Source organism: Malaclemys terrapin, chromosome 2, assembly GCF_027887155.1.
Source record: "Malaclemys terrapin pileata isolate rMalTer1 chromosome 2, rMalTer1.hap1, whole genome shotgun sequence".
Lineage (NCBI taxonomy): Eukaryota > Metazoa > Chordata > Testudines > Emydidae > Malaclemys > Malaclemys terrapin.
Window position 1 is genome coordinate 38,735,563 of NC_071506.1, and position 23,862 is coordinate 38,759,424.

The 23,862-nt window shown below is 39.5% G+C and overlaps 1 protein-coding gene across 5 annotated transcripts in view; it reads right to left on the reverse strand.

The window, feature by feature from the left end:
- Positions 1-23,862, reverse strand: part of VPS13B (vacuolar protein sorting 13 homolog B) — a 960,935-nt gene that overhangs the window by 143,251 nt on the left and 793,822 nt on the right. For all 5 annotated transcript variants that reach the window (XM_054017509.1, XM_054017507.1, XM_054017510.1 and 2 more), the window contains exon 36: positions 16,708-17,115. In XM_054017509.1, coding sequence (XP_053873484.1) covers positions 16,708-17,115 — 408 coding nt within the window. The remainder of the gene's footprint in view (positions 1-16,707; positions 17,116-23,862) is intronic.

The window sequence follows — 23,862 nt, forward strand, 5'->3', positions numbered from 1 at the left end:
CACTAGGAGGGTGGTGAAGCACTGGAAAGGGTTACTTAGGGAGGTGGTGGAATCTCCTTCCTTAGAGGTTTTTAAGGTCAGGCTTGACAAAGCCCTGGCTGGGATGATTTAGTTGGGAATTGGTCCTGCTTTGAGCAGGGGGTTGGACTAGATGACCTCCTGACATCCCTTCCAACCCTGATATTCTATGATTCTATGATTAACTTCAGTAGAGCTACTTGTGTGAGTAAATGCCTCACCAATGTAACTAAGGCATTCACAATCTGGCCATACTGCTTTTGGTTTGTTCTCAGTTTGCTTTTCCAACATATTTGAGTACACTTTATATTGAGTTCTAGTTATGGAGCAGGTATGTTTCATGCGCATTCCTTACAAAGTACTATTTGCCAAAACGTTATGACTTTTTACATGTGTGAGTATTTAAGTTTTATGAATAGAGACAGTTTTCATTAAACTATGCAATCTTTTCAAGAGTATATTAAGAATAAGAACAGCTGCTACACTTATATTCTAAACTGATAGGAAATAGCCATTTTGAATTATTCTCTCTGCTTTCATTCTGATTTCTCAATACAATATATTGCCTGGCTAGAGTCTAGAGTTCTTAACAGGAATAAGGTTTTTGCTTGAATTCAACAACTCAAAATAATCACAGTAACTCAAAATACATAATATGTGTTTACTAAAAAAATCAGTTAAACCAATCTTTTCACATCATAACCATTCATAGTGGACAGAGTATTATAAAACCTTTGAAAAGTTAGACAGGTTAGATTTATAATATCACTTATGTATTCTCATTAACAATAAACATTTTTAGAAAAGGAACACCACCTAAAAATTTAAGTTCTCTTGTGAATTTAACCTAGTGCAAATCAAAAATCCTTGTGTAGTGAAGCGGGTTTCCAAAGAATATGGCGCTAGGCCGTTTCTCAGTGGTGGCAGATGACAGAACAAGGAGCAATGGTCTCAAGTTGTAGTGGGGGAGGTCTAGGTTGGATATTAGGAAAAACTATTTCACTAGGAGGGTAATGAAGCACTGGAATGAGTTGCCTCAGGAGGTGGTGGAATCTCCATACTTAGAGGTTTTTAAGGCCCAGCTTGACAAAGCCCTGGCTGGGATAATTTAGTTGGGGTTGGTCCTGCTTTGAGCAGGGGGTTGGACTCGATGACCTCCTGAGGTCTCTTCCAACCCTAAACTTCTGTGATTCTCTGAAAACAATTTAATAAAACAAACTGTACCTAAAATCTCTCTACTCTTTAGGATATTTAGATGCAAAGCATTACACTAGAGGCTGGGCTACATTTTTCTCTTTTGCTGCTCATTTTTGGAATTGTTATTGTGAATACTGAATTTCACCATTCTTAGTTCGGAATGCCTATAGCTTATTTTTCTAATGAAATTTGATACTTACAAAAGATGAAAGATTAAAAAATACCCAAGGCCTACAGCATGCAGATGTTTCAAAGGACTGTACTATTTTGAATTTTCAAACCTTTGCTAGAAGAAATATCCCACTAAAATGGAATTCTATTCTGTGTACAATGTAAACATGCCCGGTTTAAATATGTGGGGAAGTTTAAACTTCTCTGATGAACCTCTTTCAAAATCCAGGAAAAATCTGTCTATGGTCTGAGACTTTAAACTATAATGCCAAGAATAATTTTATAATGTAACGATCTATAGTTTCTTAAGAACGTGATTTGCATTATGGAAGAAAACACACAATAGACCCAATTCTTTTCTCAGATGCATGTTCACAGCTTCTGTCAATTCCAATAGAAATACTAGAAAAATCCAATCTCACCTCCATAGCTACAGAGGTGCCATTGTACTGTGTGTGTGTGTTTTGAATAGGAGGAGAGTGGGTCACACACTAGAGGTATGCATTCTCTGGACAGCATGGAGCCCATCTCTGCAGAGTTCCATAAGGTGCAGAGTGCAGGAGGCATGCAAAGATAGGGGTAGGAGTGGAGGGTACCCTACTATGGTAGAGGTGCACAGGGACCAAAGAGAGATACTTCAGCAGTTGGGCTGAAGTACCCTCCATGAAGCTACTTTGCAGTCTAGGGGATTATTACTTAAAGTTCTGAGATGGAATCCTAGCCCCATGGCAGTGAACGGGAGAGTTGCCAATGACTACAACAAGGCCAGAATATCATACTTTGTCTCTGGATAACACAATCTTGGTGCTGGATCCCTGGATTTGGCCCTATGTGTGAACATCCAAGAGAAGAATTTGGCCAATTTGATTAGGTTCTTTCAAGATTAAAAAAATAATTAACAGGAGAGTAAACCTGAATAAGTATGTTTATAGTATCAATAAACTACACCTTCTCCTTTTGTTACTGTTTTTGATTATATGCACAGCATATTCAGTAGAACAGTGGATTGACAGCAACATACAGTATACAATATAAAAGCTTTTAGCCCAAGAAAATAGTGTCTTTGGTTCTTTTGAAAATGTAGTTATTTTAAGGAGCACCAAAATCAAAATATTTAATGATTTCAAATTTTTTTTGCACTTGTCTGATGACATTTGGTTCTAAAACGCAGAAATATATACTTTTGTGTAGATTATTCTCACAATTTGTAATATGGCAGGAGTGACCTGCAAGTTCAAGGATTTTTTTGTTTTTGTTCTTAATATGAATTATATGTAGGGTTATGTGTTGAGTGCCCCAAACAGCAAAGGGAAGAAAGACTTTTAGTTTGTAAGATATTTTAGCCACACCTTTTACCCCACTGGTCATCCGGAATTACCTATTGTCATATGTTGTAGTGCAACGCATTGCAGCGTGCACTATGCTGGTGATTATCATGAACCAGGGCCCACAGCAGAGCCAGTCTCCAGGTAAGTGCAGCTGGCTGTAGTAGGCTGCCTGATGGGCTATGCCACCTGTCTGGTTGGAAAAGTCAGCACTAGCAGATCAGCTCTTAAGTCCAGTAGCAGCAGCAGCAATTCAGTGGCTGGTCAAAGCATTCGCCCACAGCTATGACAGCTCTTGTGCCTGCCTGTAGCCTTGCTCCCAGCCCTGCTTCTGCATTGGTCCCAACCTTGCCTCACTCCAGATAACCCAGCTCTGTCCCCACAGCTCCAATTCCTGGCCTCTGACTCCGGCTGTGACCCTTGCCTCTGGCATCTGACCTCTGACTCCAACTCTGAGCCTGGGCTCCGATTCTTCGCTACCAACTCCTGTCCTAAACACTAGGCCTGATTATCGCTCTGACCATTAGACCTGCCTGCTGTTCTGACTCATAGACAAGAATCCCCAAGTCATGTGACAGTGATGTAAAAGCCACTACAAAGCTTGGCTGGAACGTAGAGTCGGTTTACAAGGATTATGCAGATTGTTTTTTAAATTACAGAACAGTTTCACAAAATACAAAATGTAAATTATACTAATCACTCAACACATAACCCAATGTTTACTGGTCCAGATTCACTGGTATGCTCTGGCTGCTTTGTGTTTCCAGTTCACCTGGATTTATGACTGCTTGTATAGCTGGACTAGCACTTTGCAACCAAAGTTTAGCAGTGAATCTGGCTCAGCGATTTAAAAATAATTGCAGGTCAGTTGTAAGATAGAAACACCATCCTTAACTCACTCCATTGGGCCTATGTATTGCAGTTGATATGTTATGTGAGATCACACAGCACTATTAGGATCCTCTGATAGATGACTAGATCATATACAAAATGTATGTACAATAATAAAACATGAAACTTCAGGGTTGATACCGAATTCATGAGTTGAAGGCAGATGTGAAATATTTTTAGACCTTTTAACAGTTTTAAAACACTCATCCGGAAGAGTTACTTCATGTGGCTCAGTGCCTACATAATATTGTAATTATCTGTATGATAATAGATTGATTGATTGATTCCTCTTTCCAACTGCTATATATCCCAGAGAGAAACTGAAACACAATCATTAATAAAGAAAAAGACATATTGATGAATTTCAAACAAGGGAATTTATGTAGTGCAAAACAACTGCATGGGCTATGTACTACAAATACTAGAGGAATTTCAGGGACTTGGGCCACAGTTTTATTTATTTTTTCTTATAAGGAACCAGAATCTCTCTCTTTATAGGCAGGGCATTATATCCTATTTCACAGCAGTTATAAATGACCTCTTTGGGGAGAAACGAATCTTATTATATAAATCAATATGCACATAATGAAAAAAAAATACAAAGAATAGTCAGATAAATTTGCACAAAGGGCAGTCTTGAGAGAGCTAAGAGAATAAGTACTTAAAGAAAACAGATGAAGACTGGCAGACAGGTAGAAAGTGCAAAAACAAGTGAGTGAAGAGATGTATGGGCTTTAGGGACGCTTCTTTCACTGGACTATCACTGTAGTAGAAATCCCAGTAGGCTGACATTAGGGGAGAAGTGTACTCACATTCTAAGGGAAAGGGAGTGAAGAAATACCATTGTAACATCAGTATGCACAGGGGTCTTATTTTAGGATTTCTAAACACCATATTGAAATACAGAGCATGAACTGAGCTTGTGAAGCTCCTTTCCTCTTACTGAATAAGTCATCTTGGAAAAGTAAAAAACTAATTCTCCTCTTCTGTGCTCCTCTCCCACACACTGCTTTCAGCTAGCTCTTTCATGGATTTCTCTCAAACATCTTGTGTAGAATTCTGCCTTCAGTTTAAACAGATTAAATCATGGTCACCATTTCAAGTGAACCTGATATGGCAACATACAGAAGTAATATATCTTCATAAACGATTGTTGTGAAATGCAGAAGTTAACTTGCTCTGTTTGGATTATTGGCTGCTGAACACCGACATATTTTTCAGTGAGTGCAATAATTTAGGTCTCGGAACAATTAGTTTCATGACTTTTAAAATACATCTTCAGGAGACTAATAAATGTGAACCACTTGCTTTGGACAATGTTTACCAAATGCTGCCAACTCTCCATTGTCAGGCTCCACTCAGATCCTTAATAGCATTGCAAAGCACTGCCATACTGACTGAGCAAAATGAAATTTAAATCAGGCTTCTGTGTGTCATTATAAAAAATTGTACTATGATGACATATGCTAGAAGGGCATATCCAGGTATTTTTTATGCAGCTGGAAATAATCTATGACTACTTGAAAAACTGCAAGCATGTGTTAGATACTCTCCAGAAACTGATTTGCATAACAGTTAAGACTATTAAAAAGTATGAATACTATTAAAAAAAGAACACTGAGTATAAGAAAACTTCCTATAAAGACAGAGAAAGCTTTTGATGTTCAATTATATCATCTTTAAATATTTAATGTCACTGACTTGACTTATACTAACACAGACACTACAAGGACACTTGACAGGGTCATATATATGGAGCCAAATATGCTAAAATAAAGATGTGAGGATTTACTATTATCAGTATTAGAAGATTCTGCAGTGGTCAGGCTGTGCACGGGTGAGAGAAGGGGCCCAGAGAAGGAGCCTGACCTTGTCTATTATCATTACAATGGATGTAAAAAGGCAGAGACAAATTCTAACAAATGCAACAGAAAAACAAACAAAAAACAAAAGAGCCTCCCTTTTCATTAATGATCACTTTAGGTATTAGAATATACACAACAAGTGACACGAGGATATAGTTCCTTTAGTCCTACTGGGTCACAAATGAAGGAAGGGACTATAACGCAAACGAATTGCGTAGTCATTGTATTCCACAATATTTTAAAATATTGATAATTTGGTAACAGTTTTAATAATTCCCAAGTATTGAAAGAAGTGAAAATGCTACAGGATGTTTTTTCCCTTCTACTGTGGGCACTGGATTTCTACATGTCATTAGTTTCCCAGAAAATAGCTGAAAGATGATATTTGATCTGGCTGCACTGCCACATTGATAGAGTTCAGAGCAGAGTTTTGATTGGTGGATGTATATATGGGAAGCATTTTTTAAAAAAAGCAAACAGGTGACAATTTATTTGTACAATAAAATAAACAGAACTGAACATTAGACAGACTATATTTGGAAAAAAATTCTTGAGGTCAGTTATGGCTTTGCCACATACAGGGCACTGCACTGTTGTGCTGTCCCAGGAGGTACTGGGGAAGGAGATTGTGTCAGAATCATAATCTGCTTCTGTTTCCACTTGTTTAGGGTGTGCGTGTGTATGTGTGGGGGAGAGTAGCACTTGGTGTGCCAATGCTTTGGGGGTGGAAAAAACTCCTAACTGCCCCCTACTCAAAGCAGGAGGGGAGTAGCAGTTTTGTGAAGACAGCTTCCTCTGCTGTAGACACTCAGGACAATCTGGCCCTTAGAAGATTAATTACCATACACTTTTCTTTATTAATTTAACTGAAGGAGGAAATATTATTCACTCTTTGAGGAGGTGGGGATTTTATTTCTTTTTTTAGGTGATGCAGATGGAATTGTTGGTATAAAGTTACTTGTCAGGCTTCTGTATGTCATTACTTATTTATACCAACAAAGTTGACCCCCCTCCCCAAAGAAGAATTATTTACTAAGCATTTTCTAACTACTTTCATATCCATATCTTGATATGTTATAAAGGTAATGATAAACAGTGAAATCTGGTTGCTAGTTTTCATCGTGTCTATCTTCAGAATCTGTTTTGCATTTGCCAGAGAAATTGGAAGGTATTTTTAATATGCATATCAGTTATGTCTAAAATGAATAGTAAATTTCTCTCTCCTCCTTTGTTAAACTTCAGATGTGTCATGTCATAAATGGGTCAAGCAGTTTTGCTGTATTCTCTATTGTCATTCTGTAACAAACAGCTGCAAAGAAAATGGGGTAGTAGTTCTGGACCAAATAACTACTGGGGAAAAACTCCAGTTAATGTAAAAGTCACCAGATTGAATGGTGACTAACCACAGCAACTAGAAAATGGTGAGACATCTAATTAGGGACAATTTTCCAGGCGAGATTAAGTTAACAATCTACGGACTGCTCTGGATTTCCCATTAGTATGGAACAGAATCTTATGATGGTTCCTTCTCCCCAGGAGAACAATATTTGCACATTACTGATTAACAATTCTTTACTGAAAGAGAGCTTTTCAGCATTGCATAGGGACACATGTGGGCTCTGTAAAAACATGAGACGTGTAACACTCGGTAAACAGAAAGTAATGATCTTAAACAGGCCAAATCCTTGAACTCGTCATTAATAAATGTCCCCCTGCATTCAGCAGCCCTGGCTGCTGGGAGCCTGTTTTCTTCAAGTACTTCAAACACTAAAATCCAGGAACATTTATTATTTTAATCCATTACAGGCAGTGCTTGATTTAACTTTATTGGTTGTGGTGGTGGTAGTGGTTATAGTGGGGGTAGAGCAATGTTCTTTTACACATCATTTCAAAAGGGCTTAATTATATTTTATAGCTTGGGCCAGGAATCCTGCTTGTTTTGTGTCTAACAAGGTTCAAATGAAGTTCAGGTCAGTGATGAATCAGAAGAAAAGTCAGAGATGGTTATCTATCTAAAATGAGCTCATCTCCCTTAAAGAAAGGCTAGGCAGGTACATCACATTCCTAACACTACTGAATGCTAAATAACATGGAAATCACATGTCGATTGTTGATCTGATAATTTCTGAATTTGTGGTGCCTGGTTACAGCACCAATTTAGGTCTAGACAGAATCTCTTTCATTTTTGGTCAATTATTGTCATATGTATAGAATGATTTACAGTTTATTTGTAAATCATGCTACCATGTTACACTAACTAAAGAAAAATTAATTCTAATAGAGAAAAATATGTAGTAGAATAATAACAGAAAATGTAGTGCTTGTATTCATTCATGTTGTTATAGATATTGAGTGAAATCCTGGCCCGCGTGAAGTCAATGGCAAAACTACCATCACTTCAATGGATTTCATCCACTGTGACTGACAATGAGCTGGTAATATCATGAAGGTAATAATAATATGTAAGCTTTCATATAATGGCACTTTTCATCTTTAGATGTCAAAACTTTTTAGAAAGGTGGCTAAACATCCATGTTACAGATGAGGTAATTGAGCTCACACTTTTAAAAGCATCCACTAACTTTGGGTGCCTCCATTTTTGGATGCTCAAATTGAGACACTTAGAGTATGTCTACACAGCATTTTGGAGCCTGCAAGAGCAAGCATCCCAGCCCTGGTTGACAGACTCAGGTTAGCACTCTAAAAATAGCTGTGTAGACAGTGCTTGGAAGTTGCAGCTCAGGCTCTGAAGCCTGGAGGAGGTCAGGGCTTGCCCCCCAAATCTGTTACCCCAGCTGGGGTGCTTGCTCCTCCAGGCTCCAAAAGGGCTCAACACTGGAGCGGGAGGTGTAATTTCCAGTTTGGGTAGACACGCCCACATCAGCGGTCCCTGAGCAGGCATGCTAAAAATACCAGTGTACAGACGGCTGCATGGGTGGTAGGACAGGCTTGCTGCCGTGAGTACAATTTGAAACCTTAGGTACGTACTTGGAGCAGCTAGCCCATCCCACTGCTTGCCCTGCTGCAGCTATTTAACATGACAGCTCCATTAAAAGCTAGCATGGGTAGGTCTACCTGAGCTGTAAATTACATCTCCAGCTCTGGTGTAGACATTCTCTTAGGAGTTGATTTTCAGAGGTGCTTAGAACTGCTGCTCCCATTGATTTCAGAAATAGTTGTGGGTATTCAGAACTACTGAAAATCAGGCTGTGGGCATCTTAAATTGGGCACTCAACAATGGAGGTAGCCAAAACTAGTGGGCAGCTCTGAAAATGTAGGGCTAAATAATTAGCCCAAGGGAGAGTTGGGATTAGAGTTAGGTCTCCTGACTCCTCACTATGTGCTTGATTCACCTAGGTCCCAGCTGCTCTACTGAAACAAATGATCCATGTATTAGATAAAAACATGTTTGTAGTGTAGCCATTATACAGAAAAATACAGAATGTTCCAAAAAAAAAATCAAAGCACAACCCTTCAGCTATTATACATTTTCTGGTTAATGCAAGTCTTCTGTGGATTCACCATGAAAAGCTGTAGTATGAGAATAACAGAGCTTCCACTATTGTTATACATAGCATATGCAGCTATACAACAAAATATAAAATAAAACATCCCCAAACCACAAACCCAGAAATTAAATTCCCATCTCATACATTAAGTATATGTGATTGCTTTCATTATGAAGGTAGTAACAGAGATTGAGAAAACAATGCTATTTGTTCTGAACGAACATAAAATAGTTTGATTCAGTTCCATTTGGAAGGCATCCATTCTTTGGAGGTTTAGCTATGTTAGTTAGTGGTCCCACACATTTAGAACACATTTTCTTTCTTAAATCAGCAACCTACAGTTAGTTTGCAATTTTTAAAAAAAACAGACATGCCAGTTCATCAGTAGCAACTCAGAACCCTGTTATAAAGTAACAGTAGGGAATCTGACCAGGATTAATAGTGGTACTCAGTCCTGGGATTAGGTGGTGTCTTGTTTCATGGATTTTAGGCCATCTGTTCTTCCCTCCTTTTACTTCTGCAGAACGATAAACGCACCTCCACCTCAGGGACTATAGAAAGGAATTAGAATTCTTCTGCTTTTCATTATCACAAGATTCAGTAACTCATTTCATTGTCAGGATAATCCCCTTTTACTCTTTCTTTTGCGCTTGCAGGGTATGCCATAATGACAAATAAAATCCCAGATGTTAGAGACCTGCTGAGGTCTCCACCTTTTCTTGAGTGTTGGGTTTAAGCTACTTGGGACATAGTGTCAAAACTGACAGGACCCTGATGCCCACACCCAATATTCATTAAGGTTTGTTAGTGATTTGTATAGCTGTCTACAAGCTGCACTTCCACTTCAATCCTCAGTGGCCATTTAAATATTTAGTTTGTCCTCTGGCTTTTACTGACAAAGAATTCATTTCCTATTGTTCAAATGTTGGAAAGAGTTTATATTTCTTTCTAAAAGTAACAAAGGTCTTCTGGGTGTTGTAAATGGCTTGTTACTGCTGCATATTATTTTAGGTAGTCATATCTAATTTAATGTTTTATTTCCCCTTAGGCTAACTTGCATATCTGCAGCATCCAAAGGCTATGACAACGCCTTAGCAAAGTTTTCTCAAGAGGGCCAGTTAACTGTGAAATGAAAAGTTTTGTATCTGGTTTATACCAATTAATATCCCCATTTTATTTTTTATATTTATAAAAAGATCTTAAATCCATTACATTTTTAATTTGTGACTAGTAGAAATTCATGCAATTTTCACATGAGAAATTGAATGGTTTTTTTTGCCTCTTCTTTGCATGCTAAGATAATTATAGCTGCATAATAGAGGAAGGGCAGTGAAAATTATTTAAACTGTTACTCTTTTACCAAGAAAACAATTCATTAGATTTTTCATGGTATGAGATCCTAACATCCCAGGTATCAAGCAGAGTCTCTTCTCTCTTGTGCCCTCCTGGAACAGGGAACTGGTCCTGAGAGAGTCTACAGTTTTCTTCTTTTTCACTCTGGAGACAGTATGGTTCCCAACCTCTCTTCTACATCTTACCCAGGTGGGTGGCTCCAATTTCAAAATCAATCTAAATTAGCTAATGGGGCACGTGTGCGGGATATTTGCACCCTGCTTTCTAGAATTTATTGGTGAATCTCTGTGAGTTATCCAAGTTTTAATGACATGAGGCACTACACAACAATGAGCTCTGTGCCTTGTGTGAAGTGCTGAGCACCATCAAGTGCTACTGATTACAGTGAGACGTTAAGGATACAAGACACCATGTAAGAGATGGCCAGCACCTCACAGGATCAGGCCCATTGTAATTCCTCAGATTGCTCGTGAACTTGGGCTTCCTGGTCAACAATACAAATAAAGTACCTGCAAGTTACCTGAGCAAACTCACAGCATTCACTATTTCAAGATGTGGCTCCAAATTTACTCAGGTAAAACTGGAACCAAATGTTAACTTCTGTCTTTAAACTACATACATTGGTTACAATTAAATTATTAATTTACCTTCACATTTAAACTACTGTCCTTGAATATGTCACAAAGTTATAACTGTTGCCTTTACTAAACTAAAATTAAAACTACTGTTAATGATAACCTTAGTCACAGAGTTTTCTGCAATACAGTACATCACATTCTATAATAATATTACATTACTAAAACCACTCAGGACTTTGCCATAACTACAGAGTATAAGTATTCTAGCAGAAATTGGAATCGTGATTAAAAGTCACTGTTGTATTAGAACCTGCAGAGTGTCCAAAAAAATGAAGTCCCTTGAAACACTAATGGGATTTGGGGTTGTATAATATTGCAACAGGCTAAATGGAATAGAGGTTTTATATTTACAGGTAGGTCTAAAATATCCATAGTTGTGGGGTGTACAATCACTATTGCAATTTATCCCGTCAAAAAGTGAAAAAAATAATTCAACTGATTAGCCATTGTATTTTTCAATTTTCTTCTTAAATAATAGGATGGAAAAAAAATTAGAAGGTTTTGAGTTTGCATGGTTAAAGTGGTACTAACTTTAAATGTCCAGGGGGGGGGGGGAGGAGAGAATAGTTTTTCACAAATTACATCTGGCAAGCTTCTTCGATAATTTAAAACAAAACAAAACAAAATAAAAACAACTTCAGTCATTATACAAGGTCATAAGCTTTTGTTCCCTCCCTCCCCCCATAAGGGAGTAAACAAGCCGACAACACATTCCCGTGTGTGTTTTTCTAAATAATTCTTAGCACATATGAGTCCTCTAGCATTACAAACCAACTTCATCTCTTACATTAAAACTCATCTGGAAATGGGGCCATTTACACTGTTTATAAAACACTGTCACATAAAATGTGTAAAAAATATTTTTCACTAAAAATAGCTTGCGTAAGTAAGGGATTAGGGTAGTTTCTACTGAAATAATTGTTCCTTTGTAGTTTTTTCCATGATGTTTTTTGAACAGTTTTTTTAACTATGTTTATTAAAGTCAGCACATCAAAAAGGATCAAAGAGAAAGCTAGTGAGAACCAAAGAAGCCCCAAGTGTGTTGTGTTGTCTCACTGGGGAGTTATGCAGATTCAAGTAAACAAGTGCAAATTGTTGAGGTTTTAATGAAAATTTTCTACAATTATTGAATCTGAAGTCATTCTATATAAGAACATCTGTACAACAGATGGCCATACTGTATAAAAGGCAAGCAATGCTCCTTTTTCTTTCCCTGTTTTAACAGTACATCTGAGATGACTACTTTTGTCACTGTGCTCAGTTTGGTTCAGTAAATAATTCGTAAAATGCAGCTGCTACAGATGGTCACAATACTTATATGACTATAAAATCAAAGCCACAGTAAAGTATTTGCGTATTAGTTTCATACTATAAAATATCGGACATTAACCCTGTTCAACTCAAAAGGTAAATCTATAAAACTTTTTTAAAAGAAAATTCTGAACTGACATATTTTAAATAGTCCTAGCTCTCAAAAATCTGATTGACACAGCTACTGCATTTTTCCATTCAGCTAACTTGCATGATATTTTTTACATTTAATAAAACAATTCTTGCTAGTAACTGCAGTATTCTTGTGTCTTGTGAAGATCTTTGAGACAAAAATATAATTCAAGCCCCATCACAATATTTTATCTTCTTTCCTAAAGTTACCTTTAAATGTATTAAATAAGGTGTTTTGAATGCAGTTCTTTGGAAATGTGTTTTTCAGTTATTGAAACTTAAAAACAATTTCCCACATTGCTGTGTTGGAATTCAAAAGCTCGTGTGTACGTGATGTGTTTTTCTTCTTATAAATCAGAAAGATGCACTAATTTTAATAGGAGAAATGTGAAGAGAGTCTGTTGATCTCACTTTATTGTCTAGCTAGGGATATCATTCATATTAAATGATTAGCTTGCATTTTGATTAGATTCGGTACTATCGCTTTATTTAAAAGTGCTTGCCAGAATAAAAACACACTAGAGACTTGAGTGTAGTTTACCGCACTCAAAAAAAACTCCAAACATAATCTGTCTCCTGGCACTGCCTGAAAGATTAAGAAATACAACTTTGTAGCACAATGTTTTTGAGGTAGAATGTTTCTGAGGTTTAATGTGCAAGTCAAGGTAAGTCCTTCTGGGAGGATGAAAACTCAGGGGGAAGTGATATACACTGCTGAGTTTGCCAAATTGCTTTAAAGTACAGTGACAGAACAGGCTTGGCTTTGATATATAGAAGCTTATGTGGACACCATAATGTACCATCAGAGGGATAAAGTATGAGTACGACAGAAGGGAAGTGACGGAAAGAAAGAGGATTAGAACACACAGAGAAGGCTAAAACTATGTAAAGGATATTAAAAATGCCCTTTACTCTACTCAGTTGCTGCTCTTTCCATACGAGGATTGAGATACGATTGGAAAAGCGTGGGAATGCATTCACTGTTCCTGTCTGTACTGCAATTTATTTGTGGATAAATCAAGAATTTCAGCCTCTAGCACTTTCATAGCCTTTCATGTTCTATGAACCTTGAATTTTTCATTTTCAACTTTTAAAACAATAAAAAAGCACTGAAGTTTATTGGCCTGTGCGGGAATATTTCTGATGAAAAAGAAATAAATCACCTAGTTTGGCCTAGAACTCATACTTCTCAGCTACAAACCATTTTCTTTATCTCTTAAGCTACACTGCCAGCTGGCTAGGTCTGGCTAACTTCCAGATCATGTAAATGCACCATCTTATTAGTTTTACGAAGAGACTAACCAATACAGTTTATAAAGTGGTGTAAAAATCCTTAAACCTAAAGGGGAATCTATTTATGTTTGGCGTTCTGCTAATTCTACTTACGGTGTGAAATTCCTCACATTTTTGGGCCAGTCTACACAAGAAGTGCTACATCGGAGTAGCTGTGCTGCTGTAGTGCCTCTGATGCAGACACTCTGTGCCAGGAGTCAGCACCTCTGGCACGCAGCTCGCCAGAGTAAGCACCCTGGTGGGCCGGTTTGTTTACCTGCTGCGTCGGCAGGTTCGGCGGATCGTGGATCCCACTGGCCGCGGTTCACCCTTCCAGGCCAATGGGGCTGCAGGAAGCGGCGCGGGCCAAGGGATGTGCTGGCCGTGGCTTCCCACCGCCCCCATTGGCCTGGAGCGGCGAACTGCGGCCAGTGGGAGCCGGGATCGGCTGAACCTGTGGACGTGGCTGGTAAACAAACTGGCCTGGCCCGCCAGGGTGCTTACCCTGGCGAGCCGCGTGCCAGAGATTGCTGACCCCTGCGCTATGCCAATGGAAGAGAGCTCACTCATCAGCATAATTACTCCACCTCTTCGAGTCCTTCTGGGACTTGTGTCGCTCAGTGGGGTGGCTTTTTCACACCCCTGAGCGACATAAGCTCTATCGACATAAGCGGTAGTGTAGACGTGCCTTAAGTCTCACAGCAGTGACTTTTCCGTCTGAGTGTGTCTGGGTGCCTAATTCCCATTGATTTTACTGATTTCAGTGGGAGTTAGGTGCCTAGGCACGTTTGAAAATTCCACCACATATCTATCTGCATCTCTAGGTACCTAAATACCTTTAAAAATCCAGTCTCTAGTACAGGGGTAGGCAACCTTTCAGAAGTGGTGTGCCGAGTCTTCATTTATTCACTCTAATTTAAGGTTTCGTGTGCCAGTCATATATTTTAACGTTTTTAGAAGGTCTCCTTCTATAAGTCTATAATATATAACTAAACTATTGTTGTATGTAAAGTAAATAAGGTTTTTAAAATGCTTAAGAAGTTTCATTTAAAATTAAATTCAAATGCAGAGCCCCCTGGACCGGTGGAAATCAGCTCGTGTGCCACCTTCGGCACGCGTGCCATAGGTTGCCTACCCCTGCTAGTATCTACTGTGGGGAAGTTCTAATTTGTCTCTCTTCTATGCATAGCACATTAGCAGCATTTCTTACAGTATCCATGTAGTCAGAATTCAACCCAGAATTATGACAAATTAATAATAAAACAGTAGCAATAGTTACAGTCAGGGCCGGCTCTAGGATTTTTGCCGCCCAAAGCAAAAACAATTTTGGCCGCCCCCCACCCTTCTTTAATTACCCCACCCCCGGCCCCGCCTCAACTCCACCCCTTCCCCAAATCTCCAGCCCTGCCTCCTCCCTCCAGGCTCTCAAGCCTAGGAGGGAGGGAGGAAGGGGGAGAAGCGGCGCCCACGCCACGGCCACTCGGAGTCTCCCCCTTGCCCAGGTTTGAGAGCCTGGGAGGGAGGGGGAGACTCCGAGTGGCCGCGGCGCGGGCGCCGCTTCTCCCCCTCCCTCCCAGGCTCTCAAGCCTGGGAGGGAGGGTGAGTAGCGGCACGTGAATCAGCTGTTTCACGCGCCGTGGCAGCAGCAGCGGAGGTGAGCTAGGGCGGCCAGGGCACATTTTTAGGGGCGGCATTCTGGCGCCAGCCATGCCGCCCCTAAAAATGTGCCGCCCCAAGCACCAGCTTGTTTTGCTGGTGCCTAGAGCCGGCCCTGGTTACAGTACTTTGCAATTTATCCAAGGCCCTCAAACATTTTACAAATACCACTAAGCCATATAACATCCCTGACAGGTACAGGAAGTACTGAAACTATTCCCTACATTTACTAATGGAGAAACAGAGGCAGAGACAGGTTAGCTTATTGGTTCAAGGCCACACAGTGAGTTCAAGGCAAAGCCAGAAATAGTACTCAGTAATCCTGAATTCCAGTCCCCAGTTCTAATTACTACACAATATGAAAAAGAATACAGGAGAGGGCAAGCTTGGCTTCTCTAAGGCTAGGTCTACACTACCCGCCTGAATCGGCGGGTAGAAATCGACCTCTCGGAGATCGATTTGTCACGTCCCAACGGGACGCGACAATCGATCCCCGAATCGACGCTCTTACTCCACCAGCGGAGGTGGGAGTAAGCGCCGTCGACAGAAAGCCGCAGAAGTCGATTTTGCCGCCGTCCTCACAGCGGGGTAAGTCGGCTGCGATACGTCGAATTCAGCTACGCTATTCATGTAGCTGAATTTGCATATCTTAAATCGACTCCCCCCTGTAGTGTAGATGTACCCTAATACTGGTGAACTACTGTATAAAATTGTAGTTCTAAAATGTACAGAGTTTGAGTGGGTTTGGGGAGGAAGGTTGACTTTTTTTTGGTGGTCTACTGGTTACAGTAAAAGACTGGAAATCAGGATTCTTGGGGCTAGATTCTCCATTCCACTAAAGCCAGTTTGTGCTTTGTAAGCTGTGCAAAGTGCCTTAAAGTGATGGGAGAAAGCTAATGGAGAATTCCAGAACACTCTGCCAGCAGAAAGCTGGTGGAGACAGCACTGCTATCTCCTGTGTCAGCCTTCCCCACCCCCTGGGCTAAACGGACTGGGGGAGAGGTGGGGAGTACAGGACAGAGAGTGGAGGGAGATGGGCAGAGTAGAGCTCTACTATCATAGGGAATCCTCTAGTATCATAGGGAACCTTATGCTAGCAGCATAAATTAGGGATGCCCCTGTGTAGCCATAACTTGTTCCAGGTCAGGCAGCCCTGAATCAGGAAACTGCAACCGGTTTACTGAGCTCCACATCAAACCCCAACTCCTACCTCAGAGTAGAGAATTAAAGTAATTGGTTCTGCTGCTAACTACTGTTACCTGGAGCAACAAACACAAATCTCTATCTCTCACTTTACCAAGCTGTAAAATGGGTAACATAATGATACTTATACAAATAAGTAGCATCTTTCATTGTTAAAAGCTCTTACCTGTAGTTTTATGTCCAGCTTTGACATTCAGACTTCCGTTGAGGGTTGATAAAGATGCTAACAGGAAAGGTTTATTCAGGTGTGGCATGGTTTCCATAGAAACAACCATTTGAGCAGTATGAATGGAAATCTTTTGAAAACAGGAAACAACTCTCCACAAGTTTTCTTGGACTGAAGCCATTTGCTCTCCATTAGCACTTACTGCAGGTGGAGAATCCTTTCTACTGGAACATTTGGGTGCTGATATGTCATCCTTGATTGGAATGCTATCAGCTGAAGAAGCAGCCTCCTTGCTAGTCTCATAGTCATTCGTCCTTATGATTTTCTTCAGGAAATGATTTATTTGATCAAGTTTGACAAAGCTCAGGTTTGCTTTCAAAGGCTTTGATATAGCCACATTTATGTCAGCTGCAGAAAAGATTTGAGAGAGACAAAAACATTATCAATTACTCATTTAGTGGAAAAAATAATTACCATTTATTTGAAGTATGGAGGGAGAATATTATTTCTTTGGCTGATTTTGACATTTCAATAAAATTACTAAAAACAGTGATCACTGTTTGAATGGAAGAAATCTAACTCAATCTTATTTTCTTGTTTCTGTTCAGGGATCATCACAGCCTTATGAAAAGACATAGACATAAACTCCAGTGTGTAGGAGGATAAATACATAAATCTGTGTGCATCAGACTGAAAATATATATTTCTCATTCCCTTGAGTTTTTGTCAAACAACTTTAGTGGTACTGTATATAAACTCTAAAGCTGACAGTGGAAATTTTCACCACACTTAAATTGATGGATAATGTGTATACTTTTTTGGTTTTCTACTCAGTGGTTATATCATACTGTTTTAAATGTATTTTGTACTTAAATGTGAACTGTAAAGCAAACCTAAAAAATCAGTTATGCTTAATCTCTGCTTTGAGGAAACATTCAGGACAGAAATAATGTAACCTTTTATAAATATTTCCCCCCTCTGTGAAATCTTCTTGGTACTTCCTGCGAAATTATATTGATACTTCCTGGTTTAATTAAAATATCTCACAATGCATTATTTTGAGAAATCACAATAAAATGAATTTCATGGGTTGCAATGACATTTTTAATAGTTGTGATGTTATATTTCAGCAAAGTACCAAGACGATTATGTAGGTGGGCAGCAGAATTTTTTGGTTAATTAAATCTTATTTTTATGCTGCTGAACACTTCTCGGAGCCAGTGAGTTGGGGCTTTCAGCACAGGAATCCAGGTTTACCTCAGTTTTTATTGTCCTGGCCACACGATAAGAAAGACAGGGGGCAATGTATGTGGTTTAATTAAAACAGAACTTTACCCACTTAAAATATATGGGAATACCCAACAACAAATCATACAGTGCAGGCCATCAATATTTCCTTAATTGTTTCCCCTTACTTTCAGTCTTCCCCCTACCCAACCTGGTTCCACGTAGCCCATTACTGGGACCCTGCCGCGCTGCCCTCCCCTCATCAGGGCCGGCTCCAGGCACCAGCTTAACAAGCAGATGCTTTGGGTGGCCAGGGGAGAGGGGTGGCACCTGCGGCAATTCGGGGGCAGCAGGTCCCTCACTCCCTCTAGGAGCGAATTTCCCCCAATTGCCGCCGCTGATCGCGATCGCGGCTTTTTTTTTTTGCTTGGGACGGCAGAAATGCTGAAGCCGGCCCTGCCCCTCATATAAGGATTAAGGGGACTAGAAAAAAGAAGGGAGATGGCTCCCCACTGTACCAGACATTAGGAGCCCTGAACTCACTTCCCCACCTCCTTTAAGAGATATTTTCCTCTAAATCCCCTTCCAATCCATTTTTTTCCTGATAACTACATCCCTTCCATAATGAGTACCTGCACTGGGCATCTGTCAAATTTTTTAGTTATTACATTGTGACATCATAACCTATCCCCTCTGCCCCACCCCACCATGTCCCAGACCTGCTGTGGGGAAGGCGAAAAAACCCACCCCATCTTGGGACATCTGGCAGTGAGGGAAAAATTCCTTCCCAGCCCCCAAGTAAAAAGGAGACTAACATAATGCCCACAGCAGATCATGAGACAACCCGGTTCTACTCCTAATCAGTCTGTGGGAGGGTGGGTGTTGCCAGCCTGTTCACAGTGACAGAGGGCTTCTCCGCAACTGCCTGGGGTACAAGTAGCCCTCTCCCCCAGGTCATCTGGAAGGGCAATGTCTCCATACATATACCTGGTCCAGCTACTTCCTGTTCCTCCCTGCCCATCTAGGTAATTTTTCCCCTTCCTCCCCTTTTGTACCAATTGCAGAGGGAGCCGCTTGTAGGGGCAACAACCCCTTTTTGTCCAGTCAGCCAGACAAGAAGCCACTGCATACAGTTGCTGTGAGTAAATTTTTGCCTTGCAGTTCAGCTTTCATTCAGTAATGAAGAATGAAAAATTGTAGTTGCCCTTTTAAGGAAAAAAGGTTATTTTTTTCTCTGTACAGTTCTTTTCAGTTACAGAGCACAATGCGATCACTTTCACTCATGCAACTCAGCTGTCTGAAATGTTCACAACAAAATACAAAACTGCCTGATTTTAGGTTTTGTTACAAGTTCATGTTGCAGACAGTTTGTTGAAAGGTTCACATAGGTTGATAAACCTTTAAATCAAAGTTGGGCCAAGTTTCACGTTTGAAATGACCAGCTTGTTCTTTTAAGACAAAATCATTTGAGATTTGTGGTTTAGCCAGATGAACTCAGTTCTTCTGCTTCTCAGGCAATCTGAAACTTTTTACCTCAAGGGTAAAGGGCAGCAAGATTAGGTCCTTACACCACAATTCAGAAAATCACGTAAGCACACCCTTAAGTTTACCATTGATTTCAACAGGCTTAAGTACATGCTTAAAAGCTTTCCTGAATCAGGACCTTAGTCTCTAAAAGTAAAACTAGGGCTATTTTCCAGCAATGACAGGACATAAACTTGCTAATGGGAAGGTCGGACTTCCATTATCTCTTTAAGGAAACAAACGTGGAATTTGAAATAAAGCCTTCCTGGAAAAATATTATTAATGCTTCATTGGCAGCCGTTAGCTGTAAGTTACAGTTGAAAAACTATTTTAATTATAACTCACATTTTAATTAATACCTTTCTGAAAAATTTTCCTTTTGTGCTGAAACTTCCATGTTGAACTGAAAAGTGTTACACTAGCTAAGACAGGTAAATAATAGAAAGGCACATATATAGGCTAGAAGGATGGGCAGAAAATAACAAAATAAGTAACAACTTGAAATAAACTGAGAAAGAAGGGCATGGTAAGTCACGGAGGTCCAGATTTTTAAAAGTATTTAGGCATACTGCACTCAGCGTTGCAATGCTTAACTGATTTAGGAGCCTAAATCTTAATTTTAAAAGGGATTTAGGTGCTAGAATCCTAAATTACCTTTAAAATTGAGGTGTAGGTTCCTAAATCAGTTAGGCATTGCAATGTTAGGTGCAGCAACACCTAAATACCTTTAAAAGTCTGGGCCCAAGACTAAATCTCTCTGATTTTCTCCAGGACTCTCCGTCCCAAATAAACAAGGAAATATTTTAAAAAGTAACAGGTTTCAGAGTGGTAGCTGTGTTAGTCTGTATCAGCAACAAGAATGGGGAGTACTTGTGGCATCTTAGAGACTAACACAATTATTTGGGCATAAGCTTTCATGAGCTAAAACCCACTTCATCGGATGCATGCAGTGGAAAATACAGTAGGAAGATATATATACACAGAGAACATGAAAAAATGGGTGTTGCCATACCAACTATAATGAGAGTAATCAATTAAGGTGGACTATTATCAGCAGGAGAAAAAAAACTTTTGTAGTGATAATCAGGATGGCCCATTTCAAATACACCTCTACCCCGATATAACGTGACCCAATATAACACTAATTCAGATATAACACGGTAAAGCAGTGCTCCGGGAGGGGGGGCGTGAGGGGGGGCTGCGCATTCTGGCGGATCAAAGCAAGTTCGATATAATGTGGTTTCACCTATAATGCGGTAAGATTTTTTGGCGCCCAAGGACAGTGTTATATCGGGGTAGAGGAGTGGTTGACAAGAAGGTGTGAGTAACAGTAGGGGGAAAATTAGCATGGGGAAATAGTTTTTACTTTGGGTAATCACCCATCCACTCCCAGTCTTTATTCAAGCCTAATTTAATGGTGTCCAGTTTGCAAATTAATTCCAGTTCTGCAGTTTCTCATTGGGGTCTGTTTTTGAAGTTTTTTTGTTGGAGAATTGCAACTTCTAGGTCTGTAATTGAGTGACCAGGTAGGTTGAAGCGTTCTCCGACTGTTTTTTGAATGTTATAATTCTTGATGTCTGATTTGTGTCCATTTATTCTTTTGCGTAGACAGAGTCCGGTTTGGCCAATGTACATGGCAGAGGGGCATTGCTGGCACATGATGGCATATAGCATATTGGTAGATGTGGAGGTGAACGAACCTCTGATAGTGTGGCTGATGTGAATAGGTTCTATGATGGTGTCCCTTGAATAGATATGCAACAGAGTTGGCAATGGGCTTTGTTGCAAGGATAGGTTCCTGGGTTTTTGTTGTGTGGTGTGTGGTTGCTGGTGTACTTTTACACAAAGTAAAAACTATTATTCCACACTAATTTTTCCCCTACTGTTACCCACACCTTCTTGTTAACTATTTGAAATGGGCCATCCTGATTATCACTACAAAAGTTTTTTTTCTCCTGCTGATGAAGTGGGTTTTAGCCCACGAAAGCTTATGCCTAAATAAATTTGTTAGTCTCTAAGGTGCCACAAGTACTCTTCGTTCTTTTTTTTTTTAAAGTAAAAAATCTATTAGTAAATTTTCAAAAACGCCTAGGTTTTGAAGTGCCACTGGGATTTGGGTTCCTAAATCACCTAGACATTTTGGAAAATCATACCCTATTAGATCATCTTTATACATCAATGAAGTTGCACTTATGGACCAAATTCAAAATATTTGTTGGTGTTGCTTCACAGTTAAGCACGTGAGAAACTAAACTGGAGGGGAGAGACCTTATTTTTCAAGAGCATATTTGACTATTGATGCTTTCCTGTAGCAGTATTTTCTATGTCTGCAAACAGCAAGAATAAATGCATCCTAATATACATGTTCCACAGGAGAGGTGACAAGATAAAATCCTAGAGCATTCTGCATGAGAGCGCCTTAAAGGAGAGATGAGTAATTGCCCAGTAGTACTCTCTTGGGATCTCTCAGACAGAGAAAGATATAGGGATAGATTAGTCAGAGAGATTGGACTGAGGTGCACTTGCAGAGCTGAGTAGGAAACTTGCACAGCACCTGTCTCATTATGTCTGTATTTAATTAGTGCTGTTAGTCACTTGTTTTCATAAACCCTGAATTCATCCAAAAAGCAATAAAAAAAAAGTTAGCACTAAAACACAGGAGCAAAGCAAGCCAGGGTAAGTGGATGGCTTCCCTGTTTTCCACACTGAAACAGTGTGTGTCACACTGCAAAAAATGTTGTCATGCCATGCCTGATAACATGACAAAGTTTTATATTAGGTTATTATTATACAGTGAATCAGGCCTAACAGAAATTGGTGGGTCAACTAAGAGCATAATTGCAGAAAATATAACATTGGAGCCTTTACTGCAAATATTTTAACAATCTCATAATGACAAAGATTATGCAACAAGATTCTTTGGCATTTTAAGTAAAACATAAAAAATAAAAATAAAACTGAGCAATCTACATGATTTTATTGTTTCCACTTAACACTATGAAAGGAACATTAACATTCACTCTGAGAAAAACTTGTTTAAGTGATGGACAGAATATATATCAGTGGAGATTGGTGGCATCTTACAGCAGCAGATAAAGATCATAATGGGTGAAATTTTCAACCCCTTACTTGGCCCCTTCATGCCAGGTAAAAGGGCCATTGCATCATAAAGGAGCACTAAAAACCATGGATAGAGGTGGGAGAGAATTCCCCAGGTGCAAGAACTAAGAAAGACAGCTGCAGACTGTCCTTTGAGGACACCTTCACAAGCCATGGCACACGGGTGGGAAGCTATCTAAGTTACACTAGAATCAGGAGGGAGCAAAGGTGGCTTATAGCTACCTTAGCTCTCTTCTGAAGGGCAAATTCTCTGCCCTGAAGCACAGAATCAGATTCAAAACAGGATATGCAATTCCCACCCCATCGTGGTCTGAGGCTCTCCCATTGCAAATAAACAATAAAGGGATCCTTAACGAACTGGGGAAAAGTGGACTATTCCAAATTACATAACTACATACGAATAAACTGTATTAGAGGATCTCATGGAAAAATATTTTCTTCCAGTAAAAAGTGCAATTAATTAATCTGCTTTCCTGTTTGCTGTACTTTTCTCTCCATTCCCTTGCCTTTAGATTACCAAGTAAATCCAGGTCTGTCAGTTATTAGTTTCTAATTACCCTTCACAACTTTCTGAACAGCTACTAGGAAACAGAATGATGAAATGACTATTGAGTTAAAAGGAGATTAGACAAACATAAATAAATTACACTTATTATATGCTCCCACCACACCAGGAGATGACTTAACGGTGAAAGGAAAAGAATCACGTTGCAATAATGAAATCAGAGAGGGAATTCAGATCCCAAAGGCGATTCTATGGAGTTTATGTTAACGTATACCTTGTGGGGGACCAAAAATCAACTGGAATAGTTTCCTGAAAATTATTTCCAGCTATTTTCTCATTTAAAATGTTCCAACTTCACTTGACCCATTAGTCATCATATTACTTACATTTATTATGTATTTTGAAATCTATTACAAAAAACCCAATGGATTCAATATGGCCTGTTTTAACAAAATCATAACATCTATAAAAGAAAATGTATAAGCAGCACTCTGAAAATTCTGTCTGAAACAATTTCTTCCTTTGTCATTTCATTATTGAAGGTGTACCAAAAATAGGTGCAAATTTACAGCACTGACTATTTTCTCTCTCTGTGAAATATTTGTGTATGCTCTGTGTTGATGTCTTTTTTTACCATGAATTAGGGGTGACTGTGTAATTCAAAAGTGGCAGAGCCATGAATGAGTTGTGTTGGTCAACCCCAACAAATGGAATGAAAAATTCTACACATACATGGACCAATCTGTTAAAATAATACCAGGCAATATTGTATTTCTTCT